Source organism: Cynocephalus volans, chromosome 1 (assembly GCF_027409185.1).
Source record: "Cynocephalus volans isolate mCynVol1 chromosome 1, mCynVol1.pri, whole genome shotgun sequence".
In the NCBI taxonomy this organism is placed as follows: domain Eukaryota; kingdom Metazoa; phylum Chordata; class Mammalia; order Dermoptera; family Cynocephalidae; genus Cynocephalus; species Cynocephalus volans.
The window spans coordinates 81519459-81540026 of NC_084460.1; the positions used below are offsets into that span (position 1 = coordinate 81519459).

At 37.2% G+C, this 20568-nt stretch overlaps 1 protein-coding gene across 2 annotated transcripts in view; it reads right to left on the reverse strand.

The window, feature by feature from the left end:
* PLCH1 (phospholipase C eta 1) overlaps window positions 1-20568 on the reverse strand; it is a 178994-nt gene that overhangs the window by 75502 nt on the left and 82924 nt on the right. For both annotated transcript variants that reach the window (XM_063103732.1, XM_063103722.1), the window contains exons 2-5: window positions 19287-19433; window positions 16479-16722; window positions 10062-10191; window positions 4927-5097 (exon numbers count right to left, since the gene is read on the reverse strand). In XM_063103732.1, the coding sequence (XP_062959802.1) occupies window positions 4927-5097; window positions 10062-10191; window positions 16479-16722; window positions 19287-19433 (692 nt within the window). The remainder of the gene's footprint in view (window positions 1-4926; window positions 5098-10061; window positions 10192-16478; window positions 16723-19286; window positions 19434-20568) is intronic.

The window sequence follows — 20568 nt, forward strand, 5'->3', positions numbered from 1 at the left end:
CCATCTCCAGCCCCTCTCCCTTCCCCTGAGGTTAGGATTGGGGCTGAAAGGTCACTCCCTCTAATCACCTGGTTGGTTCCTCTGGCTACCAGCCCCATCCCGAGATGATCTAGGGACCCATGAATAGTCACCTCATTAGCATAAACTCAGGTTTGGTTGAAAGGGGCTTGTTATAAATAACAAAAGATATTCTTATCACTCAGGAAACTCCAAGTGTTTTAGCAGTTCTATGGCAGGAACTGGGAACAAGACCAAATATATTTTTTGGTCATCATGACAGATGTGGGAGGGGAGAGGCAACGAAGTAATTTAGAAGAAAATCCTAGTCATGTATAGAACTGATGGGGTTCAGACATGCTAGCCAAAATATAGCACCTCAGCATTTGAGAAAAGAGAAGCAGAAAGGTCTCTCGACCTCCCCGCAGCCCTTCTCCCCTTAAGCAGGTCATAAAACCCAGAAAGAATCTTCTGATCTTTCCCTGAAGCAGGTCATAAGACCTTCATTCAAGACGTGCCTCCCCTAAACTTGGAGGAAAGGAGGCCAAGACACAGAAACGCCAAGAAGAATCTGAACAGGCCTTGCTAAGTTCCCCCAGTTTATTACAATTAGATCCTACCTTTTTGTCCTCCAATCATATTTCTCCACTGTCCACAGTTCATCAAAATTAGTATGAAAAACACACAGGTTTACCTGTTTCTTCAGGTCTTCATTTCCTTGTGAAGTCTCCCCTACGTCATGTAAAACTTATTAAATAAATTCATGTGCTTTTCTTTTGTTAATCTCTCTTTTGTTATAGGGGCCTCAGCCATGAACCTAATGATGGGTGAGGAAAAGATATTTCTCCTCCCCTATGGAAGTGTACAGACAAGTGCATATGTAGCTACCTGTCCACTTGCAGTCTCACATAGCTCCTTGAAGATGGCCAGATCTGTGCTACTACATAAATGTGAATGTTTATTTAGCAGCTAATAAGTCAGGGAATGCTCTAAGAATTTTCACCCACATCTCATTTAATTCTTACAGTAGTCTTGCAAGGGCAGTGTTACTACCAGAAGCACTATACGATTCACCAAATCAAGGATGAAAGGTTAATGGGATCAAAGTCACAGAGGCAGCAAGGCTGTGTCCCCAGTTCTGCTCAATACCATTCTACCACATAGTCCAGTTAAAAAAAAAAAATCCATTCACTCCAAATGAAGTGCTAACCTGCTTGCAAAGAGGTGATTAGAACAACTGATGAACAGAATAAAAGAAACACATTGTCAGAAAACATGTTTAAGGCATTTAAGATTGAGAGTTTGAAAGAGACATCAAGAAAGGCATTAGAACTAGTTCCTACTTAAGTACTGCAGTCTCTCAAGTGAGAGCTAACAGTGCTGTGCTAGTGGTTTATTCTTTAATGGCATTTAACACAGTAGATCTCTACATGGAACTGATCAGGGAACATCAGTCTGTCTGTCTCCACTATTTGTCAGTCTGTCTCTGTTTCTCTCTCACACACACATGCATACAATAATCAGAAAAACAGTACAGAATGCATATAATTTTTCTGTATACATTTCCTGTATGTGTTTAATTCCAAAGGGCCTTTAAAACAAAGTTCAAAAATATAATTAAGAAACAAACACACCGAAAAATATTTGTCCTTGCCATCCAAAGAAATGTTAATCAAACCAGCTCTTAGTTATCATTCCATAGCTATATATTAGCACCAAAAATTATTTGTTTAATGATAACTAATAATTCACTCACTGCTTTCTTAATGATAAGCTGAAACAAATATTTCATACAGCATAATGGAGACATGTTTCAAACGTCATGAAAATATTTAATCCTAAGGCTCATTGATAAGCAAATAATTATATGGATTTGGTTTACTAAACACTTTATTTTTTCCTTCTTGCTAAAGCAAAAAGTTGAATAATCTGATCACCAAATTAATCTACACATGAGAAAAAATTCAAAAATTGCATTTAAATGCTATGAAAATGTTTGTCTACCTTAATCAGAGCAGATTTTGAACTAGTGAAACTTTTCGCAACTTACAAATCTGCAAGCAGCAACTACCAGCCCAGATTACAAATGCCAAACAGGTTTTAGCCTATGCCAACTGTAACTGATAATTTTCTGGGTTAAGTAGGAGAAAATTAAAGAATGTTAAAAGAGTTGAATGACTCTAGAATCACTTCAAAAACTCTATTTAATACAAATTAGTACCAAAACTGAGTGAGCATAATTGTGTGTATACTAACAATATATTACTAATTAATGTTTAGTATCTTAACAAAGGTACTTTTTTTTAAAGAAGCAAGAGGTCCAGAAAAAAAAAAATAATACAGCACAATAATTTTAATAAATTTTAATCTGCCTCAAAAAGGGAAAACCCAGAAAACCTTAAAGAGTATATTGTTTTACTTCTTAGCATTATCTTTTCCCTTATCACAGACTCTCAAAATTATAAAGCATCAAAAAATATATCTATTTTGAGTTCTCTGAGGATAAGCTTTATTCATTCTCAAAACTCAGCACAACGCCTGTGATATTTAGTATGTGCTTATACAAATAAATGAATTAAACTGAAATTTTACTAACCCAAGTACCCGCCCATGCTGAATCTCCTTAATAACATCCCCACCTTCTGTTAACACCTTCAAGGAAGAAAACTCACAATTGCCAAAGCCATCTAGTTCATCCTTGGTCAGCTATACTTCTTAGAATTAGTGGAAATTTATCTCCTTCTAATATTCAAATATTAATTCAGTGTTCTACTCATTCAGGCTCCATTGTAGAAGTTTGCTCTGGTTCACATGAAGTCCTTTCAGTATCCAAATTCAAATTGTAAGAAGTACTCAAATTGTATGACCTAGCAATTCCACATGGGTATGTACCCAAGAGAACAGAAAACATGTTCACACAAAAACCTGTGCATGAATGTTCATAGCAGCATAATTCATAATAGCCAAAAAATGGAAACAACCCATTTATCAACTGATGAATGGATAAACAAAATGTGGTATATTCATATAATCACATACTATTTGGCAATAAGAAGGAATGAAGTACTGTTGCGTGCTACAACATGGATTAACCTCAAAAATGTTATGCTAAATGAAAGAAGCCAATCACAAAGGCAATATATTATATGATTCCCTTTATATGAAATGTCCAGAATTTAGACAAACCAACAGAGAAATAAAGTAGATTAGTGGTTGCTAAGGTCTGGAGGGAGAGAAAAATGGGAAGTGACTGCTAATGGGTATGGGGTTTCTTCCTGGGATGCTAAAAATGTTCTGAAATTTTATAATGGTGACAGTATCACAACCCTGGAATATACCAAAACCACTGAATTGTACACCTGAAAAGGGTTAATTCCGGAATTTGCTTTCTAAGGTAGCATACAGGTCAGTGTGGTCTTTGTGAGATTCCACCACAGTGTACCAGTGGCCAGGGCCAAAAAGTGCAGAAGTTGATGTACAATGCATAAACCTCATCTTTAGATATCTACAAAACAGATCCCGGGTTCAGGTGTGGCTCTACCAGCAAGTGAATATGCAGAGAGAGGGCTGTATCATTGGTTTTCATGAGTATATGAACCTTGTATTAGATGATGAAGAAGAGATTCACTGTAAAACAAAGTCAAGAAAACAACTGGGTCGGATCATGTTAAAAGGAGATAATATTACTCTGCTACAAAGTGTTTCCAACTAGAAATAATCCATGAAGTGCATTGTTGAGAAAGCAATCCAGTTTGTTTTTTCAGGTGCCCTGTTTTGGGAGTATAGTTCTAAAACACTTGTTCCTACTGTTTTGATTACCCTTGTGTTATTACCAGATGACAATTAATGCTATGGGATTGTTCTTATTTTTTTAAAAAAGAGGATTAATTTTATGGTATGTGAATTACACCTCAATAAAACTGTTAAAAGAAGGACGTGTTCAAGTACAGGCTGGCTGATTATCTGTGCAAGCACTGTAGGAAGGATTCTTTCTACTGATTATCGTACCATGTTGTCCAAATATTTGATGATTCTTTACAATTGCAACAGCATTAAATGCCTTTGACTTAAAATAGAGATAAACAGCTCTTTTTACTAAGACTATGATGAGTCCATAAATCTAAAAAAAAATTGAAAGTAAAGTTCATCAAGTACAGGAAAATCAAAAGCCTCCTCCTAAAAAGTTTAATATAAAATGTTAACAAACTTCAAAAAAAAATTCATTTATTCTATACTTCCATGAGAAACAAATGGAGTTCAAGGAGATATTGAAAAAAAGCAGTAGAAGACTAGCTTTGTTGATCACAGTTCAGCCTATACAATACTAAAATTAAAATATATTATTTTAAATATATTTCGGGTTTCCCTTCGCTAATCAGACCTGACTTATTTAGCCTTTTCACCTGACCAAATGTCAATTTCCTATCAGAATTATCAGTGACCTACTATAATGCTAGTTAAGAATTATGTCATAATTATTAAATATCTAGCTATATTATTAGCATAAATATAAATTCATTTCTTACATATACACAAATTTATTTATACTAATATTTATACTAATACAGTAAATATAAAGTATAGATTTATACTATTATTAATACTTTGTAGTGTTGGTATAAAGAAAACATTACCATTGTATATAAAATAAAACACATTAATTAACATTCATTTCTTTGTGGGAAAATATGCATGTCCATACTCAATATACTTAAGGTAAAAAAAACTATATAAGCCAGTGTTCTATTTATTATTTCCTCTCTTAAAAGCTGCTGGAAACATGTTTGAAGTGACTCATAGATAAGATTTTTGTAAATCTGTGATATTTACCCCTCTATCCTAAAGTCTACCTATATCCAACCCCAGAAGCCAAGTCACGTATCTTTCACAAGTATTAAGTAAACATTCAGTTCAACTGTCTAGTGATACCTTTTGCTCCACCTTCAGAAACTGAGCCAGTTCTTCGACAGTTAGGTGATCTTTCTTATCACTATAGCTCAAGAGCAACAAATAAAGGTCCCGTCTCAATGACATCATTTTGTAAAAAACACAGAACTCTTCAAATGTCAAAGTTCCCTGATTCTCATCTGTGTCAGCTTCCTGAAAAGAACAGAAAAAACAAGGCCGTGTGAGAATTTGAAACAGGAAATTCAGTACTGGGAAATAATATTTACTATAAAAAAAGCTACTACACAAACCACAAATATGAACATACATGCTTTTCAAGCACATGTGGAACATTATAAAAATTAACTATATATTAGGCCACAAAGACAGTCTCAGCAAATTATTAAACAATCAACCTTATTTAAACCAATTTCTCTAACCACAATAAATTTATAAATCAAAGAGAGCTCAAAAAAAAAAAAAAAAAAAACCCTAAAACAAAAAAACTGTGGAAACAAATATAATACATTTCTAAGTAGGTAATGAAACATATAGAAGTGGATAAATACACTACACATTAAAACTTGAACGATAAAGTTAAAGCAGTAATTAGAAGGAAATTTTGAAGTCTTAAATTTTTTCGAAAGCAAAGTGGATTCAAAACAGAAGCTAATAATTCAAGTCAAAAAGCTAGAAAAAATTTAGCCCAAAGAAATAGAAGGAAATAAATTATAGACAAAAGCAGAAAGCAATGAAATAGAAAATAAATAGATATAACACAAATGTGAGCAAGAAAACCAAAAGCTCATTTTTGAAAAAACTAGTGAAAAGCAGAAATCTTGAACAAGATTAATCAAGTACAAAAGAGAGAAGATATATTTAACACATGATGAAAATACAAGTCTCTCAGTAGTTTCTGAACTGTAATTCAGTCAATATAATTTTTACCCCTAAGAGAATCCTTCTTAATTCCTCATGGCCTGATGCTCTTATAGCCATCATTAGTATTATTGTACCTCCCTACTTTCCCTCCATAAAGTCTGAACAATCCATCTGGATTGAGTTGTAGTTGAAACTATTTGTTTCTAGTAATTATTGAGTGAAAAATCTTTCACCATGTACCTTAATTCTGGTTGGCTGAATTTGTCATAAAACCATAAAACTATTGGGGATACAAAATGAGCAACTGACCTATTTACGTGATCTTCTTCATTCTAAGTGAACACAGTTGTAACCAAATAAAAACTGACAGAGAATGAATGGCATTTTGAAATGCATGGGTTTTGTTAAGTATATTCAGTTGTTATGTGGTTTTAAATGTAGCTTTGAAAGTCAAAGTGCTCCTGAAAAAAAAATTTTTTTAAACATTGCTAACCTTGTGTCCATTATGAGCAAACACATTAACCAACGTTTAAACCTAACAGTTTCTCTGTGAGGCTGACCACTGTCACCTTCTGTTCTTTTAAAAGCAGAGGTGGATTGCACTATGGAATATCAACATTTTTGATATTGATATTTTGGAGGCTCTTAATTGGAGAGTCTTTCCATCCCAAGAAACTAGACCTAATGTCCACATTTCTGCAATAACTTTGTTTCAAAATATCTAATCCTGGATGGAGAGATGAAACTTTAAGATTTTCATGTAAATGCCCAATCAATTAAGAATAGTAAAACTCTGAGATTTAAATAACAGCATCTAAAGACTTCAAAAGAAGCTATCTTTACCTCAAAAGATTACTTCTTTTTTTTTAAACGTTACTTTTTTAAAAAAAATCAGTTAAATCTTCTATTGCAACAAAAAGGCAAAGAAAAGGAAAAGAAAACTCTAGAAGGTTTTAATGTGTTTACCAGCAATACAGTCAAAAGGAAGAGAATGTTCCTGAAAAAATACTTAGGTCCTTGGTCCCATCACTTCCACCATGAGCATCTACTGCTAGATGCAAGGCCCAGGGTGGAAATGATCTACATGCAGCAGCCACAACTACTTACCCAGTCACTTTTGGCTTGATAAATTTTTAAATCTAAGGTCATAAAAAGAGACTCAATGTTTTCTTAAAACTTGTTTAAAGAATTTACTTTGAACTCATGAGACACTGAACATAAACATTTCCTGGTTTACCCTCTAAAATACTTGGTGCCTTAGAAATAAATAGGTGTCCGGATGGGAAAAATACAGAAGTAAAAATAGTTCAATATCTTATGTTACTTCCTTATCTTATTTCCAGAAAGTACAAAATAATCATTATTTTTATGGGTATAGATTTTGCCCTCCTCTTTAAGCTTGGCCTGTCATGTTTAATCAGCAGCCACCTCTTCAGTACTGTGAATACTTCCCGTGTAAAAAACAGGCGGAGAAGTAGAGCTCACAACAGGGCAAATCTGAGATGACACAGGGAATGCCAGGAACATGGAAACCTTTCCATATACTTTAAAGATAATTCACTCTGACAACTCATTTCCCCTCCAAAGTCTCTCACTCCATCTCTGCGGCTCCCTATGTAGCATATCCCATTCTTCCCTCCTCTTTTCTATCTCTCATGTTGTTCTCCAGTGAAGTGGGATCAAGTTCCCCACAATGGAAACCATCTCCAACCAAGAGCTTCCCAAGGATAGGACCACCTTAAGGGGTCACAGATTAGAGCTAGTCTCTGTCTTCCATTCACTGTTGTAACTTGTACCCCATGCTGTTTCTGTCCTTACCACCACTAACAACAAGTGGTTAGAAAACAAAGGAAGCACCCTTTTTTTTCACCCTATGCAAAAATCAACTCAAAATAGATTAAAGACTTAAATGTAAGACCCAAAACTATGAAACTACTAGAGGAAAACACAGGGGGAAAGCTCTAAGACATTGGCCTGGGCAATGATTTTTTTTTTTTTAATATGACCTCAAAAGCACAGGCAACAAAAGCAAAAAATACACAAATAGGATTATATCAAACTAAAAAGTTTCTGCACAGCAAAGGAAACAATCAAAAGAGTGAAGAGAGAACTTACAGAATGGGAGAAAATATTTCTAAACTGTACATCTGATAATGGGTTAATAAATATAAAAGGAACCCAAAGAACCCAACAGCAAGAAAACAAACAACCCAAGTAAAAAATGGACAAAGGACCTTAATAGACATTCCTCAAAAGAAGACATACAAATGGCATTCAGATATATGGGAAAATGTTCAACATCACTAATTATCAGGGAAATGCAAATCAAAATGAGATATCACCTCACTCCTGTTAGAATGGCTGTTATAAAAAAGATGAAAGAAAACTGTTAGCTAGGATATGAAGAAAAAAGACCCATTGCACAGCCATCATGGAAAAACAGTATGGAGGCTCCTCAAAAAGTTAAAAATAGAAATACCATAAGATTGAGCAATCCCATTACTAGGTATATATCCAAAGGAAATAAAATCAGTAGTCAGAGAGATATCTACACTTCCATATTTATTGCTACTACTCACAATAGCCAAGATACAGAATCAACCTCAGTGTCCATCAATGGATAAAGGGATAAAGAAATGTGCTATATATACATAATGGAATACTATTCGGGCATAAAAAAGAATGCAACAACATGAATGATTCTGGAAAACGTTATGTTAAGTGAAATAAACCAGGCACAGAAAGACAAACACTGCATGATCTCCCTCCCTCAGAATCTAAAAAAGTTGAGTAGAATGGCAGTTACCAGAGCCTGGGGTGATTAGAGGGGAAAGGAAGTGGGGGAGATGTTGGTCAAGAGATACATACATACAGTTAGGTAGGAAAAATAAGTTCAAGAGATCTGTTGTTTAGCATGGGGATGACTACAGTTAATGATGATATATTGTATTCTTGAAAAATGCTGAGAGTGAATATTGCTTTCACCACAAAAATGGTAACTATGTGACATTCTACATTCATTAATTAACTAAATTTAAACATTCCACAACGTATTTATATTTTAAAACATTGTGTTGTATATGATTAAATACATACAATTTTATGTCAATTTAAAAAAAATAAATTTGGAAATAAAGGAAGCACAAAACATCAAACATCATATTGTCCAACCATTCCTATTTTTGTATGTACAAAATATCACCTAGTCACAGAGGATAAAAAATTGCCTTTTTAAAATTAATATTCTAGTAATTACTAATAGTCTAATGTCTTTGCCCTGACTTAAACTAACAGAGCCCTCTTCTGCACCTTAGACTGAAGACTAAATACAATCCCTGCTAGATGCCACAGAATAAGTTTGGGACCAAGGATTTGCCTCAATGACTTATCAAAAGGGAAAAAGCCTTTCATCTAACACCAACAAGCAGTTGAATGAATTTCTGGAAAGCTCCTTAAATGGTAGGAGTGGTTAAGCACTTCTAAGCCTCATGAATTCTAAATCTCAAATCCTCAGAAACAAAACAGAGAGGTTCTTTTTTTAAAAAAAGGTTTTTTTATCTTTTTATTTATTTTTAATTGACATGTATCGATTGTACATATTTCTGTAGTACAGAGTTATATTTCAATACATGTATGCAATGTGGGATGATCAAATCAGGGTAACTAGCATATTAGTCATCACAAAAATTTATCATTTCCTTGTGATCGGAGCATTTGAGTGCTCTCTTCTAGCCAATTAAGAAAATACAATAAATTATTGCTGATTATAAATGCCTAGCACTACTGTACACCACTAGAATGTATTTGTCCTGTCTAGCTGTGATTTTGTATCCATTAACCAACCTCTCCCTATCCCCCTCCCCTACCCACTCTCTAGTAACCACAACTCTACTCCAGAATAGAGAAATTCTGAGGTCTTAGACAAATGCTATTTTCTTCATGTTACTTATCTTTATATTGATCCTTACAACAGCCCTGTGAGGTGGGCATATGCGATATTATTGTCCTTTTAAAGGACTTGATCTAGTTTACTCCATTATTTGTGTGTCAGGAAAATTGCTTGTAATTACTCTTTGGAAATAGCAACAATAACAAAAACAGCAAGTAAAATTGTGGATACATGTTAAGTTTATGAAGTTTTTTTTCTCCAATGAAACAAAATGCCTCTCTTTGTCAAAGAAAAATAAAACAGCACAGAGCAAGACATACTAGCTTCCAACAAAACAAAACAGCCTTTTAATGGACCTAAGTACATCAATAACCTCTGTGTATTTCATGCCATTGTGAAACCGTACCTGAAACATTTGTCTGACTTTTCTTCGGGGCAGATTGACATTTAGTTTATGCATCAATTGGTGTATCTCTTCAATATTCAATAAGCCATCACCATTCTTATCAGCTTCCTCAAAGGTCTGCTTCACCCATGTGCAGAAAGGTCAAGGAAAACACTGTGTTTTCATAAAAACTGCTCTCTCACGGAACACTCACAAAGACATTTATCAGTAACAGGGAACATGAGAAGAAATTATTTTGAGGAGGTCCTGCAATCCGGTCTCTGGTGAGCTCCTGATAGTGACAACAACAAAAAATCCAGGAACAGGGAGGAGGACACATAGAGGTGGTTCCTTCCACTGTGAAATGAGAGCCAGACCAGATTATGAGAGCTTCTTTAATTCAAACATTCGTCTCCAATCTCATCCAGATTAAATGTCGATTCTATTATTGCAAAAACACTATATTCATCAATTGTAAGGGGGAAAAAAGCTACATTATTGGTTCTAATTCCACTCTAGCAAGAAGACATTTTAATTCAAATCTCCATTAGCAAACTCCATAAAAATAAAATATTTCTGTAGACTTTATACATTATCCCTTTTTATTTCTCATTTCCTGACTAGTTTTCTCAGTTATGCTGCCATGGTCATGACATAAATTTTGTGTCCCTACTAGTTCTTACTCAGAACGTCAGAGTTGTTCATTTATGAGGCATATAGATGGCATATAGCAGGAATTGGCTCAGTATTATAGCTCCTGAACACTTTCTGTTAAAGAATCTCATGATGATGAAACCCCATATATAACAAATTTAGGCCTCATCTTCTCCTTTCATCTAGTTTTTCATCTTTTTACTTTCACAATACCCCATGGTACATGACTGTTTCAATTTTCTTTTCTTAGAAAAATTTCTTAGAGAATTAGACCATCTAGTTCAATATCATCATTGTTCAGATGGATATAAAACTAAAGGAGAGGAAGATATTTCGTAAGAATTAGCTAACAGAACCAGGTCTCAAACCCAGGTCTCTTACAACCATATCTAGCATTCTTTTTTTTCCTACATTTAAGGCTAATCGCTACACTATGTTCCTCTTCCTATTACTAACTTTGATAGTTCTCCCCTAATAGGCCAAAACTTCTAAATTATGGTCAGTAATACAAAGGAATGAAACTGATATGCTAGCAGTTGCCCTGCAAGCTCAGGTATGAGACTGGGCGACTGAGGACGTAAAGCTGAGTTTGGATACAAAAGACTTACATCATGTGAACTGAGATTTTAACAGAGCCCCAGTGGGATGAGGCTTGGGTTGTTTTACATAGTGGGAAAACAAAATTAGTGAATGAGTTGAACATTCCCAGTTAACTTTTAGCAGAGGATTTTTTTAAAAAATGGATGATTCATAGTTGTTGGGCAGTAGGTTAGAGAAGGCAGGAACTGTGTGTGTACTTAGAACACCAAACTGACCTTCAAAGTCTGGAGGGTAATGAAGACGAAAAGAACGAAGGTGGCCGAAAGAAACCAGAGAATCAAAGAAAGGGAAAGGCATTTAAAACCAAAAAAAGGGAGAATGGGAGTGCATCAGAGGAGACTGTCAATGATAATATTTGCTTATCAAGTAGATAACACCAACTGAGATATTCTTATTTTAAGTCAAAATATTAACTAACCTCCTGGTGACAACACAGCACGTTCACGTTTCTTATGTGATTCAAACTGTGATTGTACCTCAGCAAGTGAAAACAAGCAGAGGTAAAGTCTTCCTTCTCAAGTTAAGTAGTGTAATTTTTCAGATTGTAAATACCTTCTTTCACATTTTGTTCCCTTTAGAACGTTTTTAAATAACCAGACCAGCTCTTTCAAGTTCAATTCTTCCTCATAGAGTTCAGTCAGGACCTCATTACACATGACACCTGGAAGATAAAGAGACACCCAGACCTAGGAGAAAAATAACTAAAGAATCAGAAGAGTGGAATACTTGGGCCAGTTTCTAATAAGTATCTAATCTCATTTTTTCTGTTCCTGGGCACAGGGCCCACACTGTGAGCTACATTTCTTTTGACTGTGGACACTGCTCTGTGCCCCACAGTGTATTTGGCCAGATTTCAAAGAAGTGATGAAATGAGTCCAATGGCAGTGATATTTTCACCTTTTATCCCACAAATTCTTTACCAAAGCCTCTGTAAGACTTCTTCAGAGAAGAGGCAGGGACAGCCAAACTCTACATCTGAGTTACACTCTGCAGACATGAACCCGTTAGGATGGGCAAGGCCTCCAGCACCAACACATTCGCTGGCCCTGACAAGTGGCTTAGGGGACATGAGACTGGTAAGACAAAAGTAGAGAAGTCAAACCAAGAGACATACGCTAGTCCTAATTCAACTGCTGACCTGGCCCTGTGGCAGTGAGTCACTCATGTCACTTCTTGGCATCTCCATTTCTTCATCTACAATGTCAGGGAGCACAACTAGATAACCTTGAAATCCCTTTCAGTTCTAAGCTTCTGTGAAAGGGAAAACCACTCTTCAAGTAACAGTACACATAGTGTACAATTGCAGGAAAAAGTATTGTGATATCTTCAAGACAATCTTCATAATTAAGATATGAATGCCAAGAAAAGCCCTGAATTAATCATTTATAGCCATACACATGATCTTTTAAGAGAAGCGGTCATTCTGCAGAGAAAATCTGGGAGAATAAAAGTGAATGAAAAGCAATAGGCTAGTAGTTTCTGTCAAGAACTGTAGGAGAATGGAAAGCATTGAATGGTATTAACTAGTGCCGGGCTGGGCAAAGTTCTTCTGTAAAGGGCCTGAGAGTAAACGTTATAGGCTTTACAGGCCATTTGCTCTTGGTTAAAACTCTTCCACTCTGCCATTGTCACATGAGAGCAGCTTTATAAACAATACATAAATGAATGAGCCTGGTTATGTGCTAATAAAATTTCATTTATGCACACTGAAATTTAATTTTTAAATCATTTTCACACTTCACAATTTTTTTTTAAAACCCATTCTTAACTAAAGAGCCCTACAAAAACTAGGTGGTGGGCCAGATTTGCCCTGCAGTTTGAGGGAAGATAAAAAGGTTTTAATTTACAAATACATAAGGGACTGCTAAAAGTCTTTTAGAGGTAGTAATTTCTCTCGTGGGGTCAAGAGATAAGGTGGGGGAAACACAGGGGAGAATATTCTGATGGAGAAAAATGCCGAGGCTAGGTGCCAGCACCATTATCTTTGCATGATGGGGCCCCTGAGATTTCAGACTTTAACCTATCTGAATAAGAAAACAAAAGATTTAGCCACTCCTTACTTCTCTTTAGCAATAACACCAGTAGCTATTATTTATAACATGCCTACTATGTGCTGGGCAATGTTCTAAGGATTTTGTGTACGTCGACTCATCTGATCTTCACAAATCTCTGTAGGGTAGACGCTGTCATCATCATCATTGCCACGGCACAGATAAAGACTCTGAGGCAAAAGGGTTTAAGTAATTCGCCCAAAGTTACACAGTACGTGGTAGAGTTGGGGCTGGACCCCAGGCAGTGCAGCACGAGAGTCTGAGTTCCTCCCCATGCTGCTGCATGGCTTCTCACAGGCATGAAGGCTGCAACTACTTCCATTCAACACGGCCATACTACAGAAATAATTTACACTTTAGACTGGAGGGATTTTCTCACACAGCCACTTCAGATTCATTATTCTCACTGTGCACTCAAGTTGAAATTTTCAGTCCTAAGTGAAATCTAATAAAGAACATTTCAAAATCTGTTCTCCTCAATTAATGTAATTAAATATATGCCAAATCAAGGATGTCATTCTGTTATCAAGATATTATGTAAAACACTACCAAAGACTGACAAATCTGTATGAGAATGGTTCCCTGACTCAAAATAACTTTCCCTACTTTTGACTACAGCTTCCTCTTTACTAATAACTATTCATTAATTTCTTCCTTTTTTTTTTTCTTCACTGACATAGACATCAATTACCTCTATATTTCTTATGAAATTATTCCTCAGTGCAGTTCTGGTGTACACTTGCTTTCCAGATAACATATTTTTAGAATATGAAATCCCTCAGCTGCCAAGCTGGTTAATTCAAACATGAAAACATTCAAGTCCCAGTAAACATCGACAAACAAATCACGTTCAAAAAACTACTGACCAATAAAGCAAAAATAAGCTTCCACAACTTATGCCCACCTCTCACCAGTCTATTTCAGGGATTATTAGTCAGAGGTATGTAAATGACTAAAGGCTCTAGAGTACCATGAATGTGTCCTAGTCAACCGGGTGAGGATAGCAGCTTCTGGAATTAATTGTCTCCCGACAGTCACCATCCTCCCTTCTTTCTTGCTAAAACAACCTGGATTTTGTTCAGGTATCCAAGAGCCATGTGCTTTAATTGGAACTGGAGGAGGGAGGCAAATCTTGGCACTAATGTAACTGTCTTCAATGTATATTCGTGGGGGACAGGGAAAGTACATAATCACAAGGTCCCCCTTTTCCAACTACATATCTGTGTAATAAGGCTCAATTTTCTTTACATATTCCAAGCAAAACAATGTATCACAATAGATTGAATACAGAAGCAGATATGAGAATTCATGTGTTCCATTAAGTCAGACATTAGACTTGCAAAAACAGTGAAGCAATACTATTCTTCTTATTTGTCTTGCTTTGAAAAATAGTTATTTTTTATAAAATATATGTTAACAAGTAATAGAGTTTATTATGACTTTAAATGATTTTTTTTTTAATTCTCAGGTTTAATCTCTAATATGACAAATATCAATAGATAGAACCCACATAAACAAAAGCTCTTTGGAGTCTTTCATTTTTAAGAGTGCAAATAAGGGTCCTGAGTTCAAGGTCTGATCGAGTCAATTTCTCTTGCAAGAGATTCTTTTAGGAATGGACCTGCAGTAATGATTCTGGCCAATGATGAGAGGTTGTCTTTTGCAGGACCACTGGGAAGTTTTTCTTTGCTCTTATAAAAACATTTGTGAGAAGAAACTTTGCTACCTCTGGTCAGGGCTGTTTGGAGCTGCTGCCTAAAGTTGTTGCAGCTCTTTCTGACCAAAGGGCAACCAGAAGCAGGACTAAGACAACATGCTGAGAAAAATGGGTCTCGGATGACATCACTGAGCTACTAAGTTAACTGCCCTTGGAAATGCCCCATCTCAGATCTCACATTTATGAGAAAATGAATATTCTTTATCATTTTAGGCACTGTTAGTATGGTTTCTGCTGCTTGCACCAAAAAGCATTCTTACTGTTTCGACATATTTTCTTGTTTGTTCTCTTACCAAATATTAAAGAGTTAAGAACCAAACTAACAGATTAAAGCACAGAAAGTTAGTTCCTATGTCTGTATTTTGTTCATTTATGAATCCTAATTGCATTTATCTATATGCCGTAAATACTGATGAAAACATCATGGCTCATCAGTTCAGGCCTTCACGCGGTCAAGATCCTTTCATGGATCTTGAATATTCCCATGGATCTGAATATTTCCCATTCTGCTCCAACAATACCCTGGGTGAGAGATTAAAGCTAAAGCGGTGCAAATTTATCACCAATTCCTAGAAGAAAATTAGGGTGCACGTTCCAATGATAGCAAGGAAATAATGCTACTCCCTACATGGATAGGGAGCACCTGTATTTTAAGGCCATTCAAAATGTGCAGAGGGAACCAAAGTAATCATCTATGCCAATACCCGCACTTTACAGATAAGGAAACTGAGACCAGAAGGGTCATGCCACATCCACAGCTTGATCCCAGCAGGACGGATGCCTGCAGACCAAACACATTAATCATCTATCTTGTCAGCACTGCAGGACCACAAGAATGGGTTTAATCATGAATGAAGACTTAGAGGCTAGTCTCTTGAGCAAATTAGAGAGGTTAAATGCTATTAAGTAAAAAGTAACTTCCCCTTCAGTTCAGTTTCCAAACTGTAAGTTAAAAAAAAAAGAGAGAGAGAGAGAGAAAGCAGGAAAGAGCTCAGTGCTTGGTTTGAAACTCAAGAAGTATTTGTTAACTAAACTGACTTCAGAACAAAGTAGGATTTTCTCTAAATGAAATCCACACCTTCCCAGTTGCAGCTAATCAATACTCCTACAATAAAAAAGGCAATAATACTGTATGTGTGCCTCACCTCTCTTAGGAAACTTTAGGTTACAACTGGAGCTCTCTCAGATTGTGGAGCTAAATGCTGTCTCCTCAGAACAATTATGCTCCTGAGTTCACAAGCTTATGTTTTGTGGATTCATTTACTTGGAGTGAGAGTGAGAAAGGGAGAGAAAAGTCTAAACGAAGAGACAGAAAGAAAAGTAGCCTTAAGCCTCAAAATCATGGGAAAAAAACAAAGCAAAGTTTAATCCTCACTACACATGCACAGCTCAGAAATAAAGTTCCATGAAGGATATTGGTCATGGGTCCTCTGCCTTTTGGCCAGGGAATCTTCATCACTGATGCCGGCCATCAGGTACTTGAGGCCTGTGATCCAGGTGCGGGCCTCCTCGGGGTTGGAGGTGATGAGGTCCAGGGACTCCATGTGGTTGCCATGGTAAATGGTGAAGCAGCAGCTGGGGTCAAAATTCCCCTCAGCTTGTCTGTGGAATATTTCAGACTGCCGACCCTCGGTGACTTTGTAAATGGAGTCGATAAGTACTGTCAGGGAAGTGAGATACACAGTTACATGGCAGGTGAAGATATTTATTTACACAGACTACCAAACAAGAAAAGCAAAATCATTTTAAATATAAAAAATAAGCACGAAAAAATCGTCTGAAAGTTGTAGTTTTAAGTTCACATGTGAAACACAGGCCCCACTGTTTCCTGCTAGGAAACTTCTCCACATAACACTGTACCTTCCTCAGCAGTCTTCACAATGTCCTCCCAAGGCAATGACTTGGGATGTGTTGAAATTTATAGAAAAAAGACAGAAATGCCCATCTGGGCAAGAAGACTGGCAGAAAAGGTAGCAAATGAATATGTCAAGTTTATAGTTTACATATTTATAGAGGGAAAAACATACAAAGACCAGAGCCAACTTTAGTATTTTGTGAGACACAAGAGAAGATAGTTGGAAAATTGAAGGAAAAAAAATCACTGGCAACTGAACAACAGCACCGCTAAAATGTGGCTGGCATTCCTGGAGAGAATGCTCCAGAAGTGAAGGCAGAGCAGGGCTCGGAGAAGTGGAGCGGACAAGGCGGCATCAGAGGAAGGGGCAGAGACACGGACACACAAGGCCCACTCCAGGCATGCTGAACAGGCCGCTCAAGCGGGCCTGGAAAGCTCAAGAGGAAGAACTGTGGCAGATAAACTGGAGAGGCAGACAAAGGCTAGATTAAGGAGAGAGAACAATAACAGATTAGCATTACGTAGGTAGGGGAGCAACACTGAAGGTGTGGATCAGAGAAGCACTGGCAAGGGGGATAACTTCAGACAAAAATATTTTTGTTTGCTTATGTTTAAGCACGAATCAGAAGTGTTGCATACCCAACTGGTTGCCCACATACACCACCTACTCCTCACTTCTGCCTTAATGGCGGGGTCCTGATTTTCTTCTAGCATCAACTCGTTCCCCACATGATTCACAGGGAAATGCTCAGCCCCAGGGCATGTTCTGGTGGGTCAGGCTATTGGAACGACCCACTCCTATGTCTTATGACTGTTTCAGGAGAGGGCATGCAAGCCAGTTCTAACCAAGCAGGCATGGACCAGTCTGCCTTAAGGGAAGGGTCTAGAAAGAGTTCTTTTCTCCTAAAAAAGAAGCACCAGAAGAGAAGGTCCCTTTCTGCCTCTTCACTGTCATATCAGGCTGTGAGGCCCAGAATGGCTGAGGCCATGTTGCTGCTGCTGCCTTGGTGACAATGCCAACACACAAGAACAGAGCCAACAGCACTTCAGAGAAACAGAAAAAGAAACTAAACGTCCCATGCCTGGGGACTGCCAGTATCTGAGTTTCTTGTTAGGTGAGGTAATAAATTTGTTTACCATGCAAGCCTAATTTAGACAAGGTCTTCTGTTACTGATAAAGACAGAAGAAACTAGAAAAATGGAGACTGGTTGGAGGACTTGCAATAGGCTACCAGAAAGGTGAAGAGACGCTGAACCAAGGAGGCTACCATGAAAACAAGAAGGAAGGAGCAGATGAGCTGTCACAAGAGATTCAACAAGGACTTGGTGTTAAATGTAGAAAGCATATGTGATGGTTCATTTTGGGTGTCACCTTGACTAGCTTAAGGGATACCCAGATAGCTGGGCAAAGCATCATTTCTGGGTGTGTCTGTGAGGGTGTTTTCTGGAAGAGCTTGGCATTTGAATCAGTGGGCTGAATAAGGAAGATCTTCCCTCACCCAGCATGTGTAGCCATCATCTAATTAGGTGAGGGATCAGACAGAACAAAAAGGCAGAGGAAAGACAAATGTGCTGTCTCCCCCTCTTCTGGAGCTGGGACACCCATCTTCTTCTGCCTTTGGACATCAGAACTCCAGGCGCTCCAGCTTTCAGACTCTGGGAGGTGCATCAGTGGCCCCCCAGGTTCTCGGGGCTTTGACCTTGAACTGAGAGTTACACCCCTGGTTCCCCCAGTTCTGGGTCTTCAGACTCAGACTGAGCTACAGCACCATCTTCCCTGGTTCTCCAGCTTGCAGACTACATATTGCGGGATTTCTCAGCCTCCATAATCACATGAGCCCATTCCCCTAATAAATCCCCTCTCATCCATCCATCTATCTCCTATTGGTTCTGTTTCTCTGACCTGACTAATACAGTGTGGGAGAGAGAAGCTTTAATTAGCAGTCAGATCAAAACTATTTTATTTGATATCATTAAAACAGTGCTGTCAATTCATTAATCAGTTAACTGTGCTCAGAATATACACTTCAAAGCCCAGTGTATTTATGATGTCCCTCAACCTTTACAGAAAAATAAAAGGTCTCAAGCTGTAAAACTTTATATCACAACTTAAAAAAAAAAAAACAACTCATATCTCCAACACACAGGAAATAACATTTATAACATTCATGGGCAAGAAAACTTTTATGGATTTAAATTCCCCAAAGACAGTCATCATTTATTCTGTCTCTCAATATCCATAAACAACTGACCCCAAAACTTGCAAAAATAGGAAAGTTCCACAGATCTGAAGCTTTCCCAGAGCCTACCCAGTGTAAGCCACATGTTACTGTGTGAAGCCAAGCAAAGAATGCAAAGGTTGGTCTTACTTTTTGCCTTCTCGCTCTTCCTAGAGGGTCGCCATCGGAGGCGGGTCCGGTGCTCATCCAGGTAAAAGAGCCGGACGAGCCCTTTGGCTCCACGCTTCAGTTTGATCATCTGTGTCCCGGACTGCATCACACTCATGCATCTTTCAACTGCAAAAGAGACCAGAGCACACTCAACTCTCAGCAAAGCGTGTGCACGCTTGTGTCCAGACTTTATGGTCAGGTAAAACCTCTGACTCCCACTCAAAGACTCCAAGGACCAGAAGACAAATTTGGTAGAAGTCATCTGAAAAGAGTTATTAAGGGATTAATTTATCAGGATTAAGCCAGTAATAATAATAATAATAAAAAGCCTTACTGAGAGAAATAAAATTCTACCTCCAGATAAATAATGCATTAACTGTTTTATGGTATGAGACTGATTACTCCTTGACACTTGGATTTATTTCTTAAAGCAAGTTCTCAAACATGTTAAATCTTATAAATTTCTATATAGCTAGTTGTAAAAGCATCTTACAATAATGCTTTAAAATGCAACCAACAGAAACAAGATTGGCAAAATGCTGAGAACTGTTGAAGTTGGATGATGGTTACATGAGGTTCCACATTATTATATTTTTGTGTATGTTTGAAAACAGCTAAATAAATACCATTTTTAAAAATGTGATCAGAAGAAACATCAAGTTTTCAATTGAACATAAAACATTTCTTGATGCATTAAACTGCTAAGATTTTCCATCTAGAGGAATAACTTGGCAATTGAATTCAGGTGATCTCTAAATCACTTATTGTTTAGGTTAAAGCTGTTATTTAAATCCACTCTGCTTTGAGATGAACCTTGCTGGAAGCAGGCATCTATTGTTTTTGCCTGTTTCCCCTTGTTTGGTAATAGGTCCCCACTTTTTCTTTGGAGACACTCTTCTCCCATTTCATGTGCCTTTGGTGGCCTGTCAATCACCCCTGCTAAACAATAGGCACCTGACTTAAGCTTAGAGCAAATCTGACTCCCTCCCAAGAAACACAATTCTGGACAAATCACTGAATGAAAACAGAACTGAGCCATTTCAATAGCAAGACTTAAGAGACGCTCCTGGTTGGCCACCCTAAGATGCCACACGTGTCACAGTTCTTATTCTTCCTGAGACTGACAAGCGATTCCATTTTCCCCTTGATTCCGCAAGCTATGCAATACCTTTCCAAATACTCTTTTTTCATTATATCAGCCAGAGATAGTTTTTGTTTCACAAAGATCACCAACTGTAGTGGATCGAATTATATCCCCCCA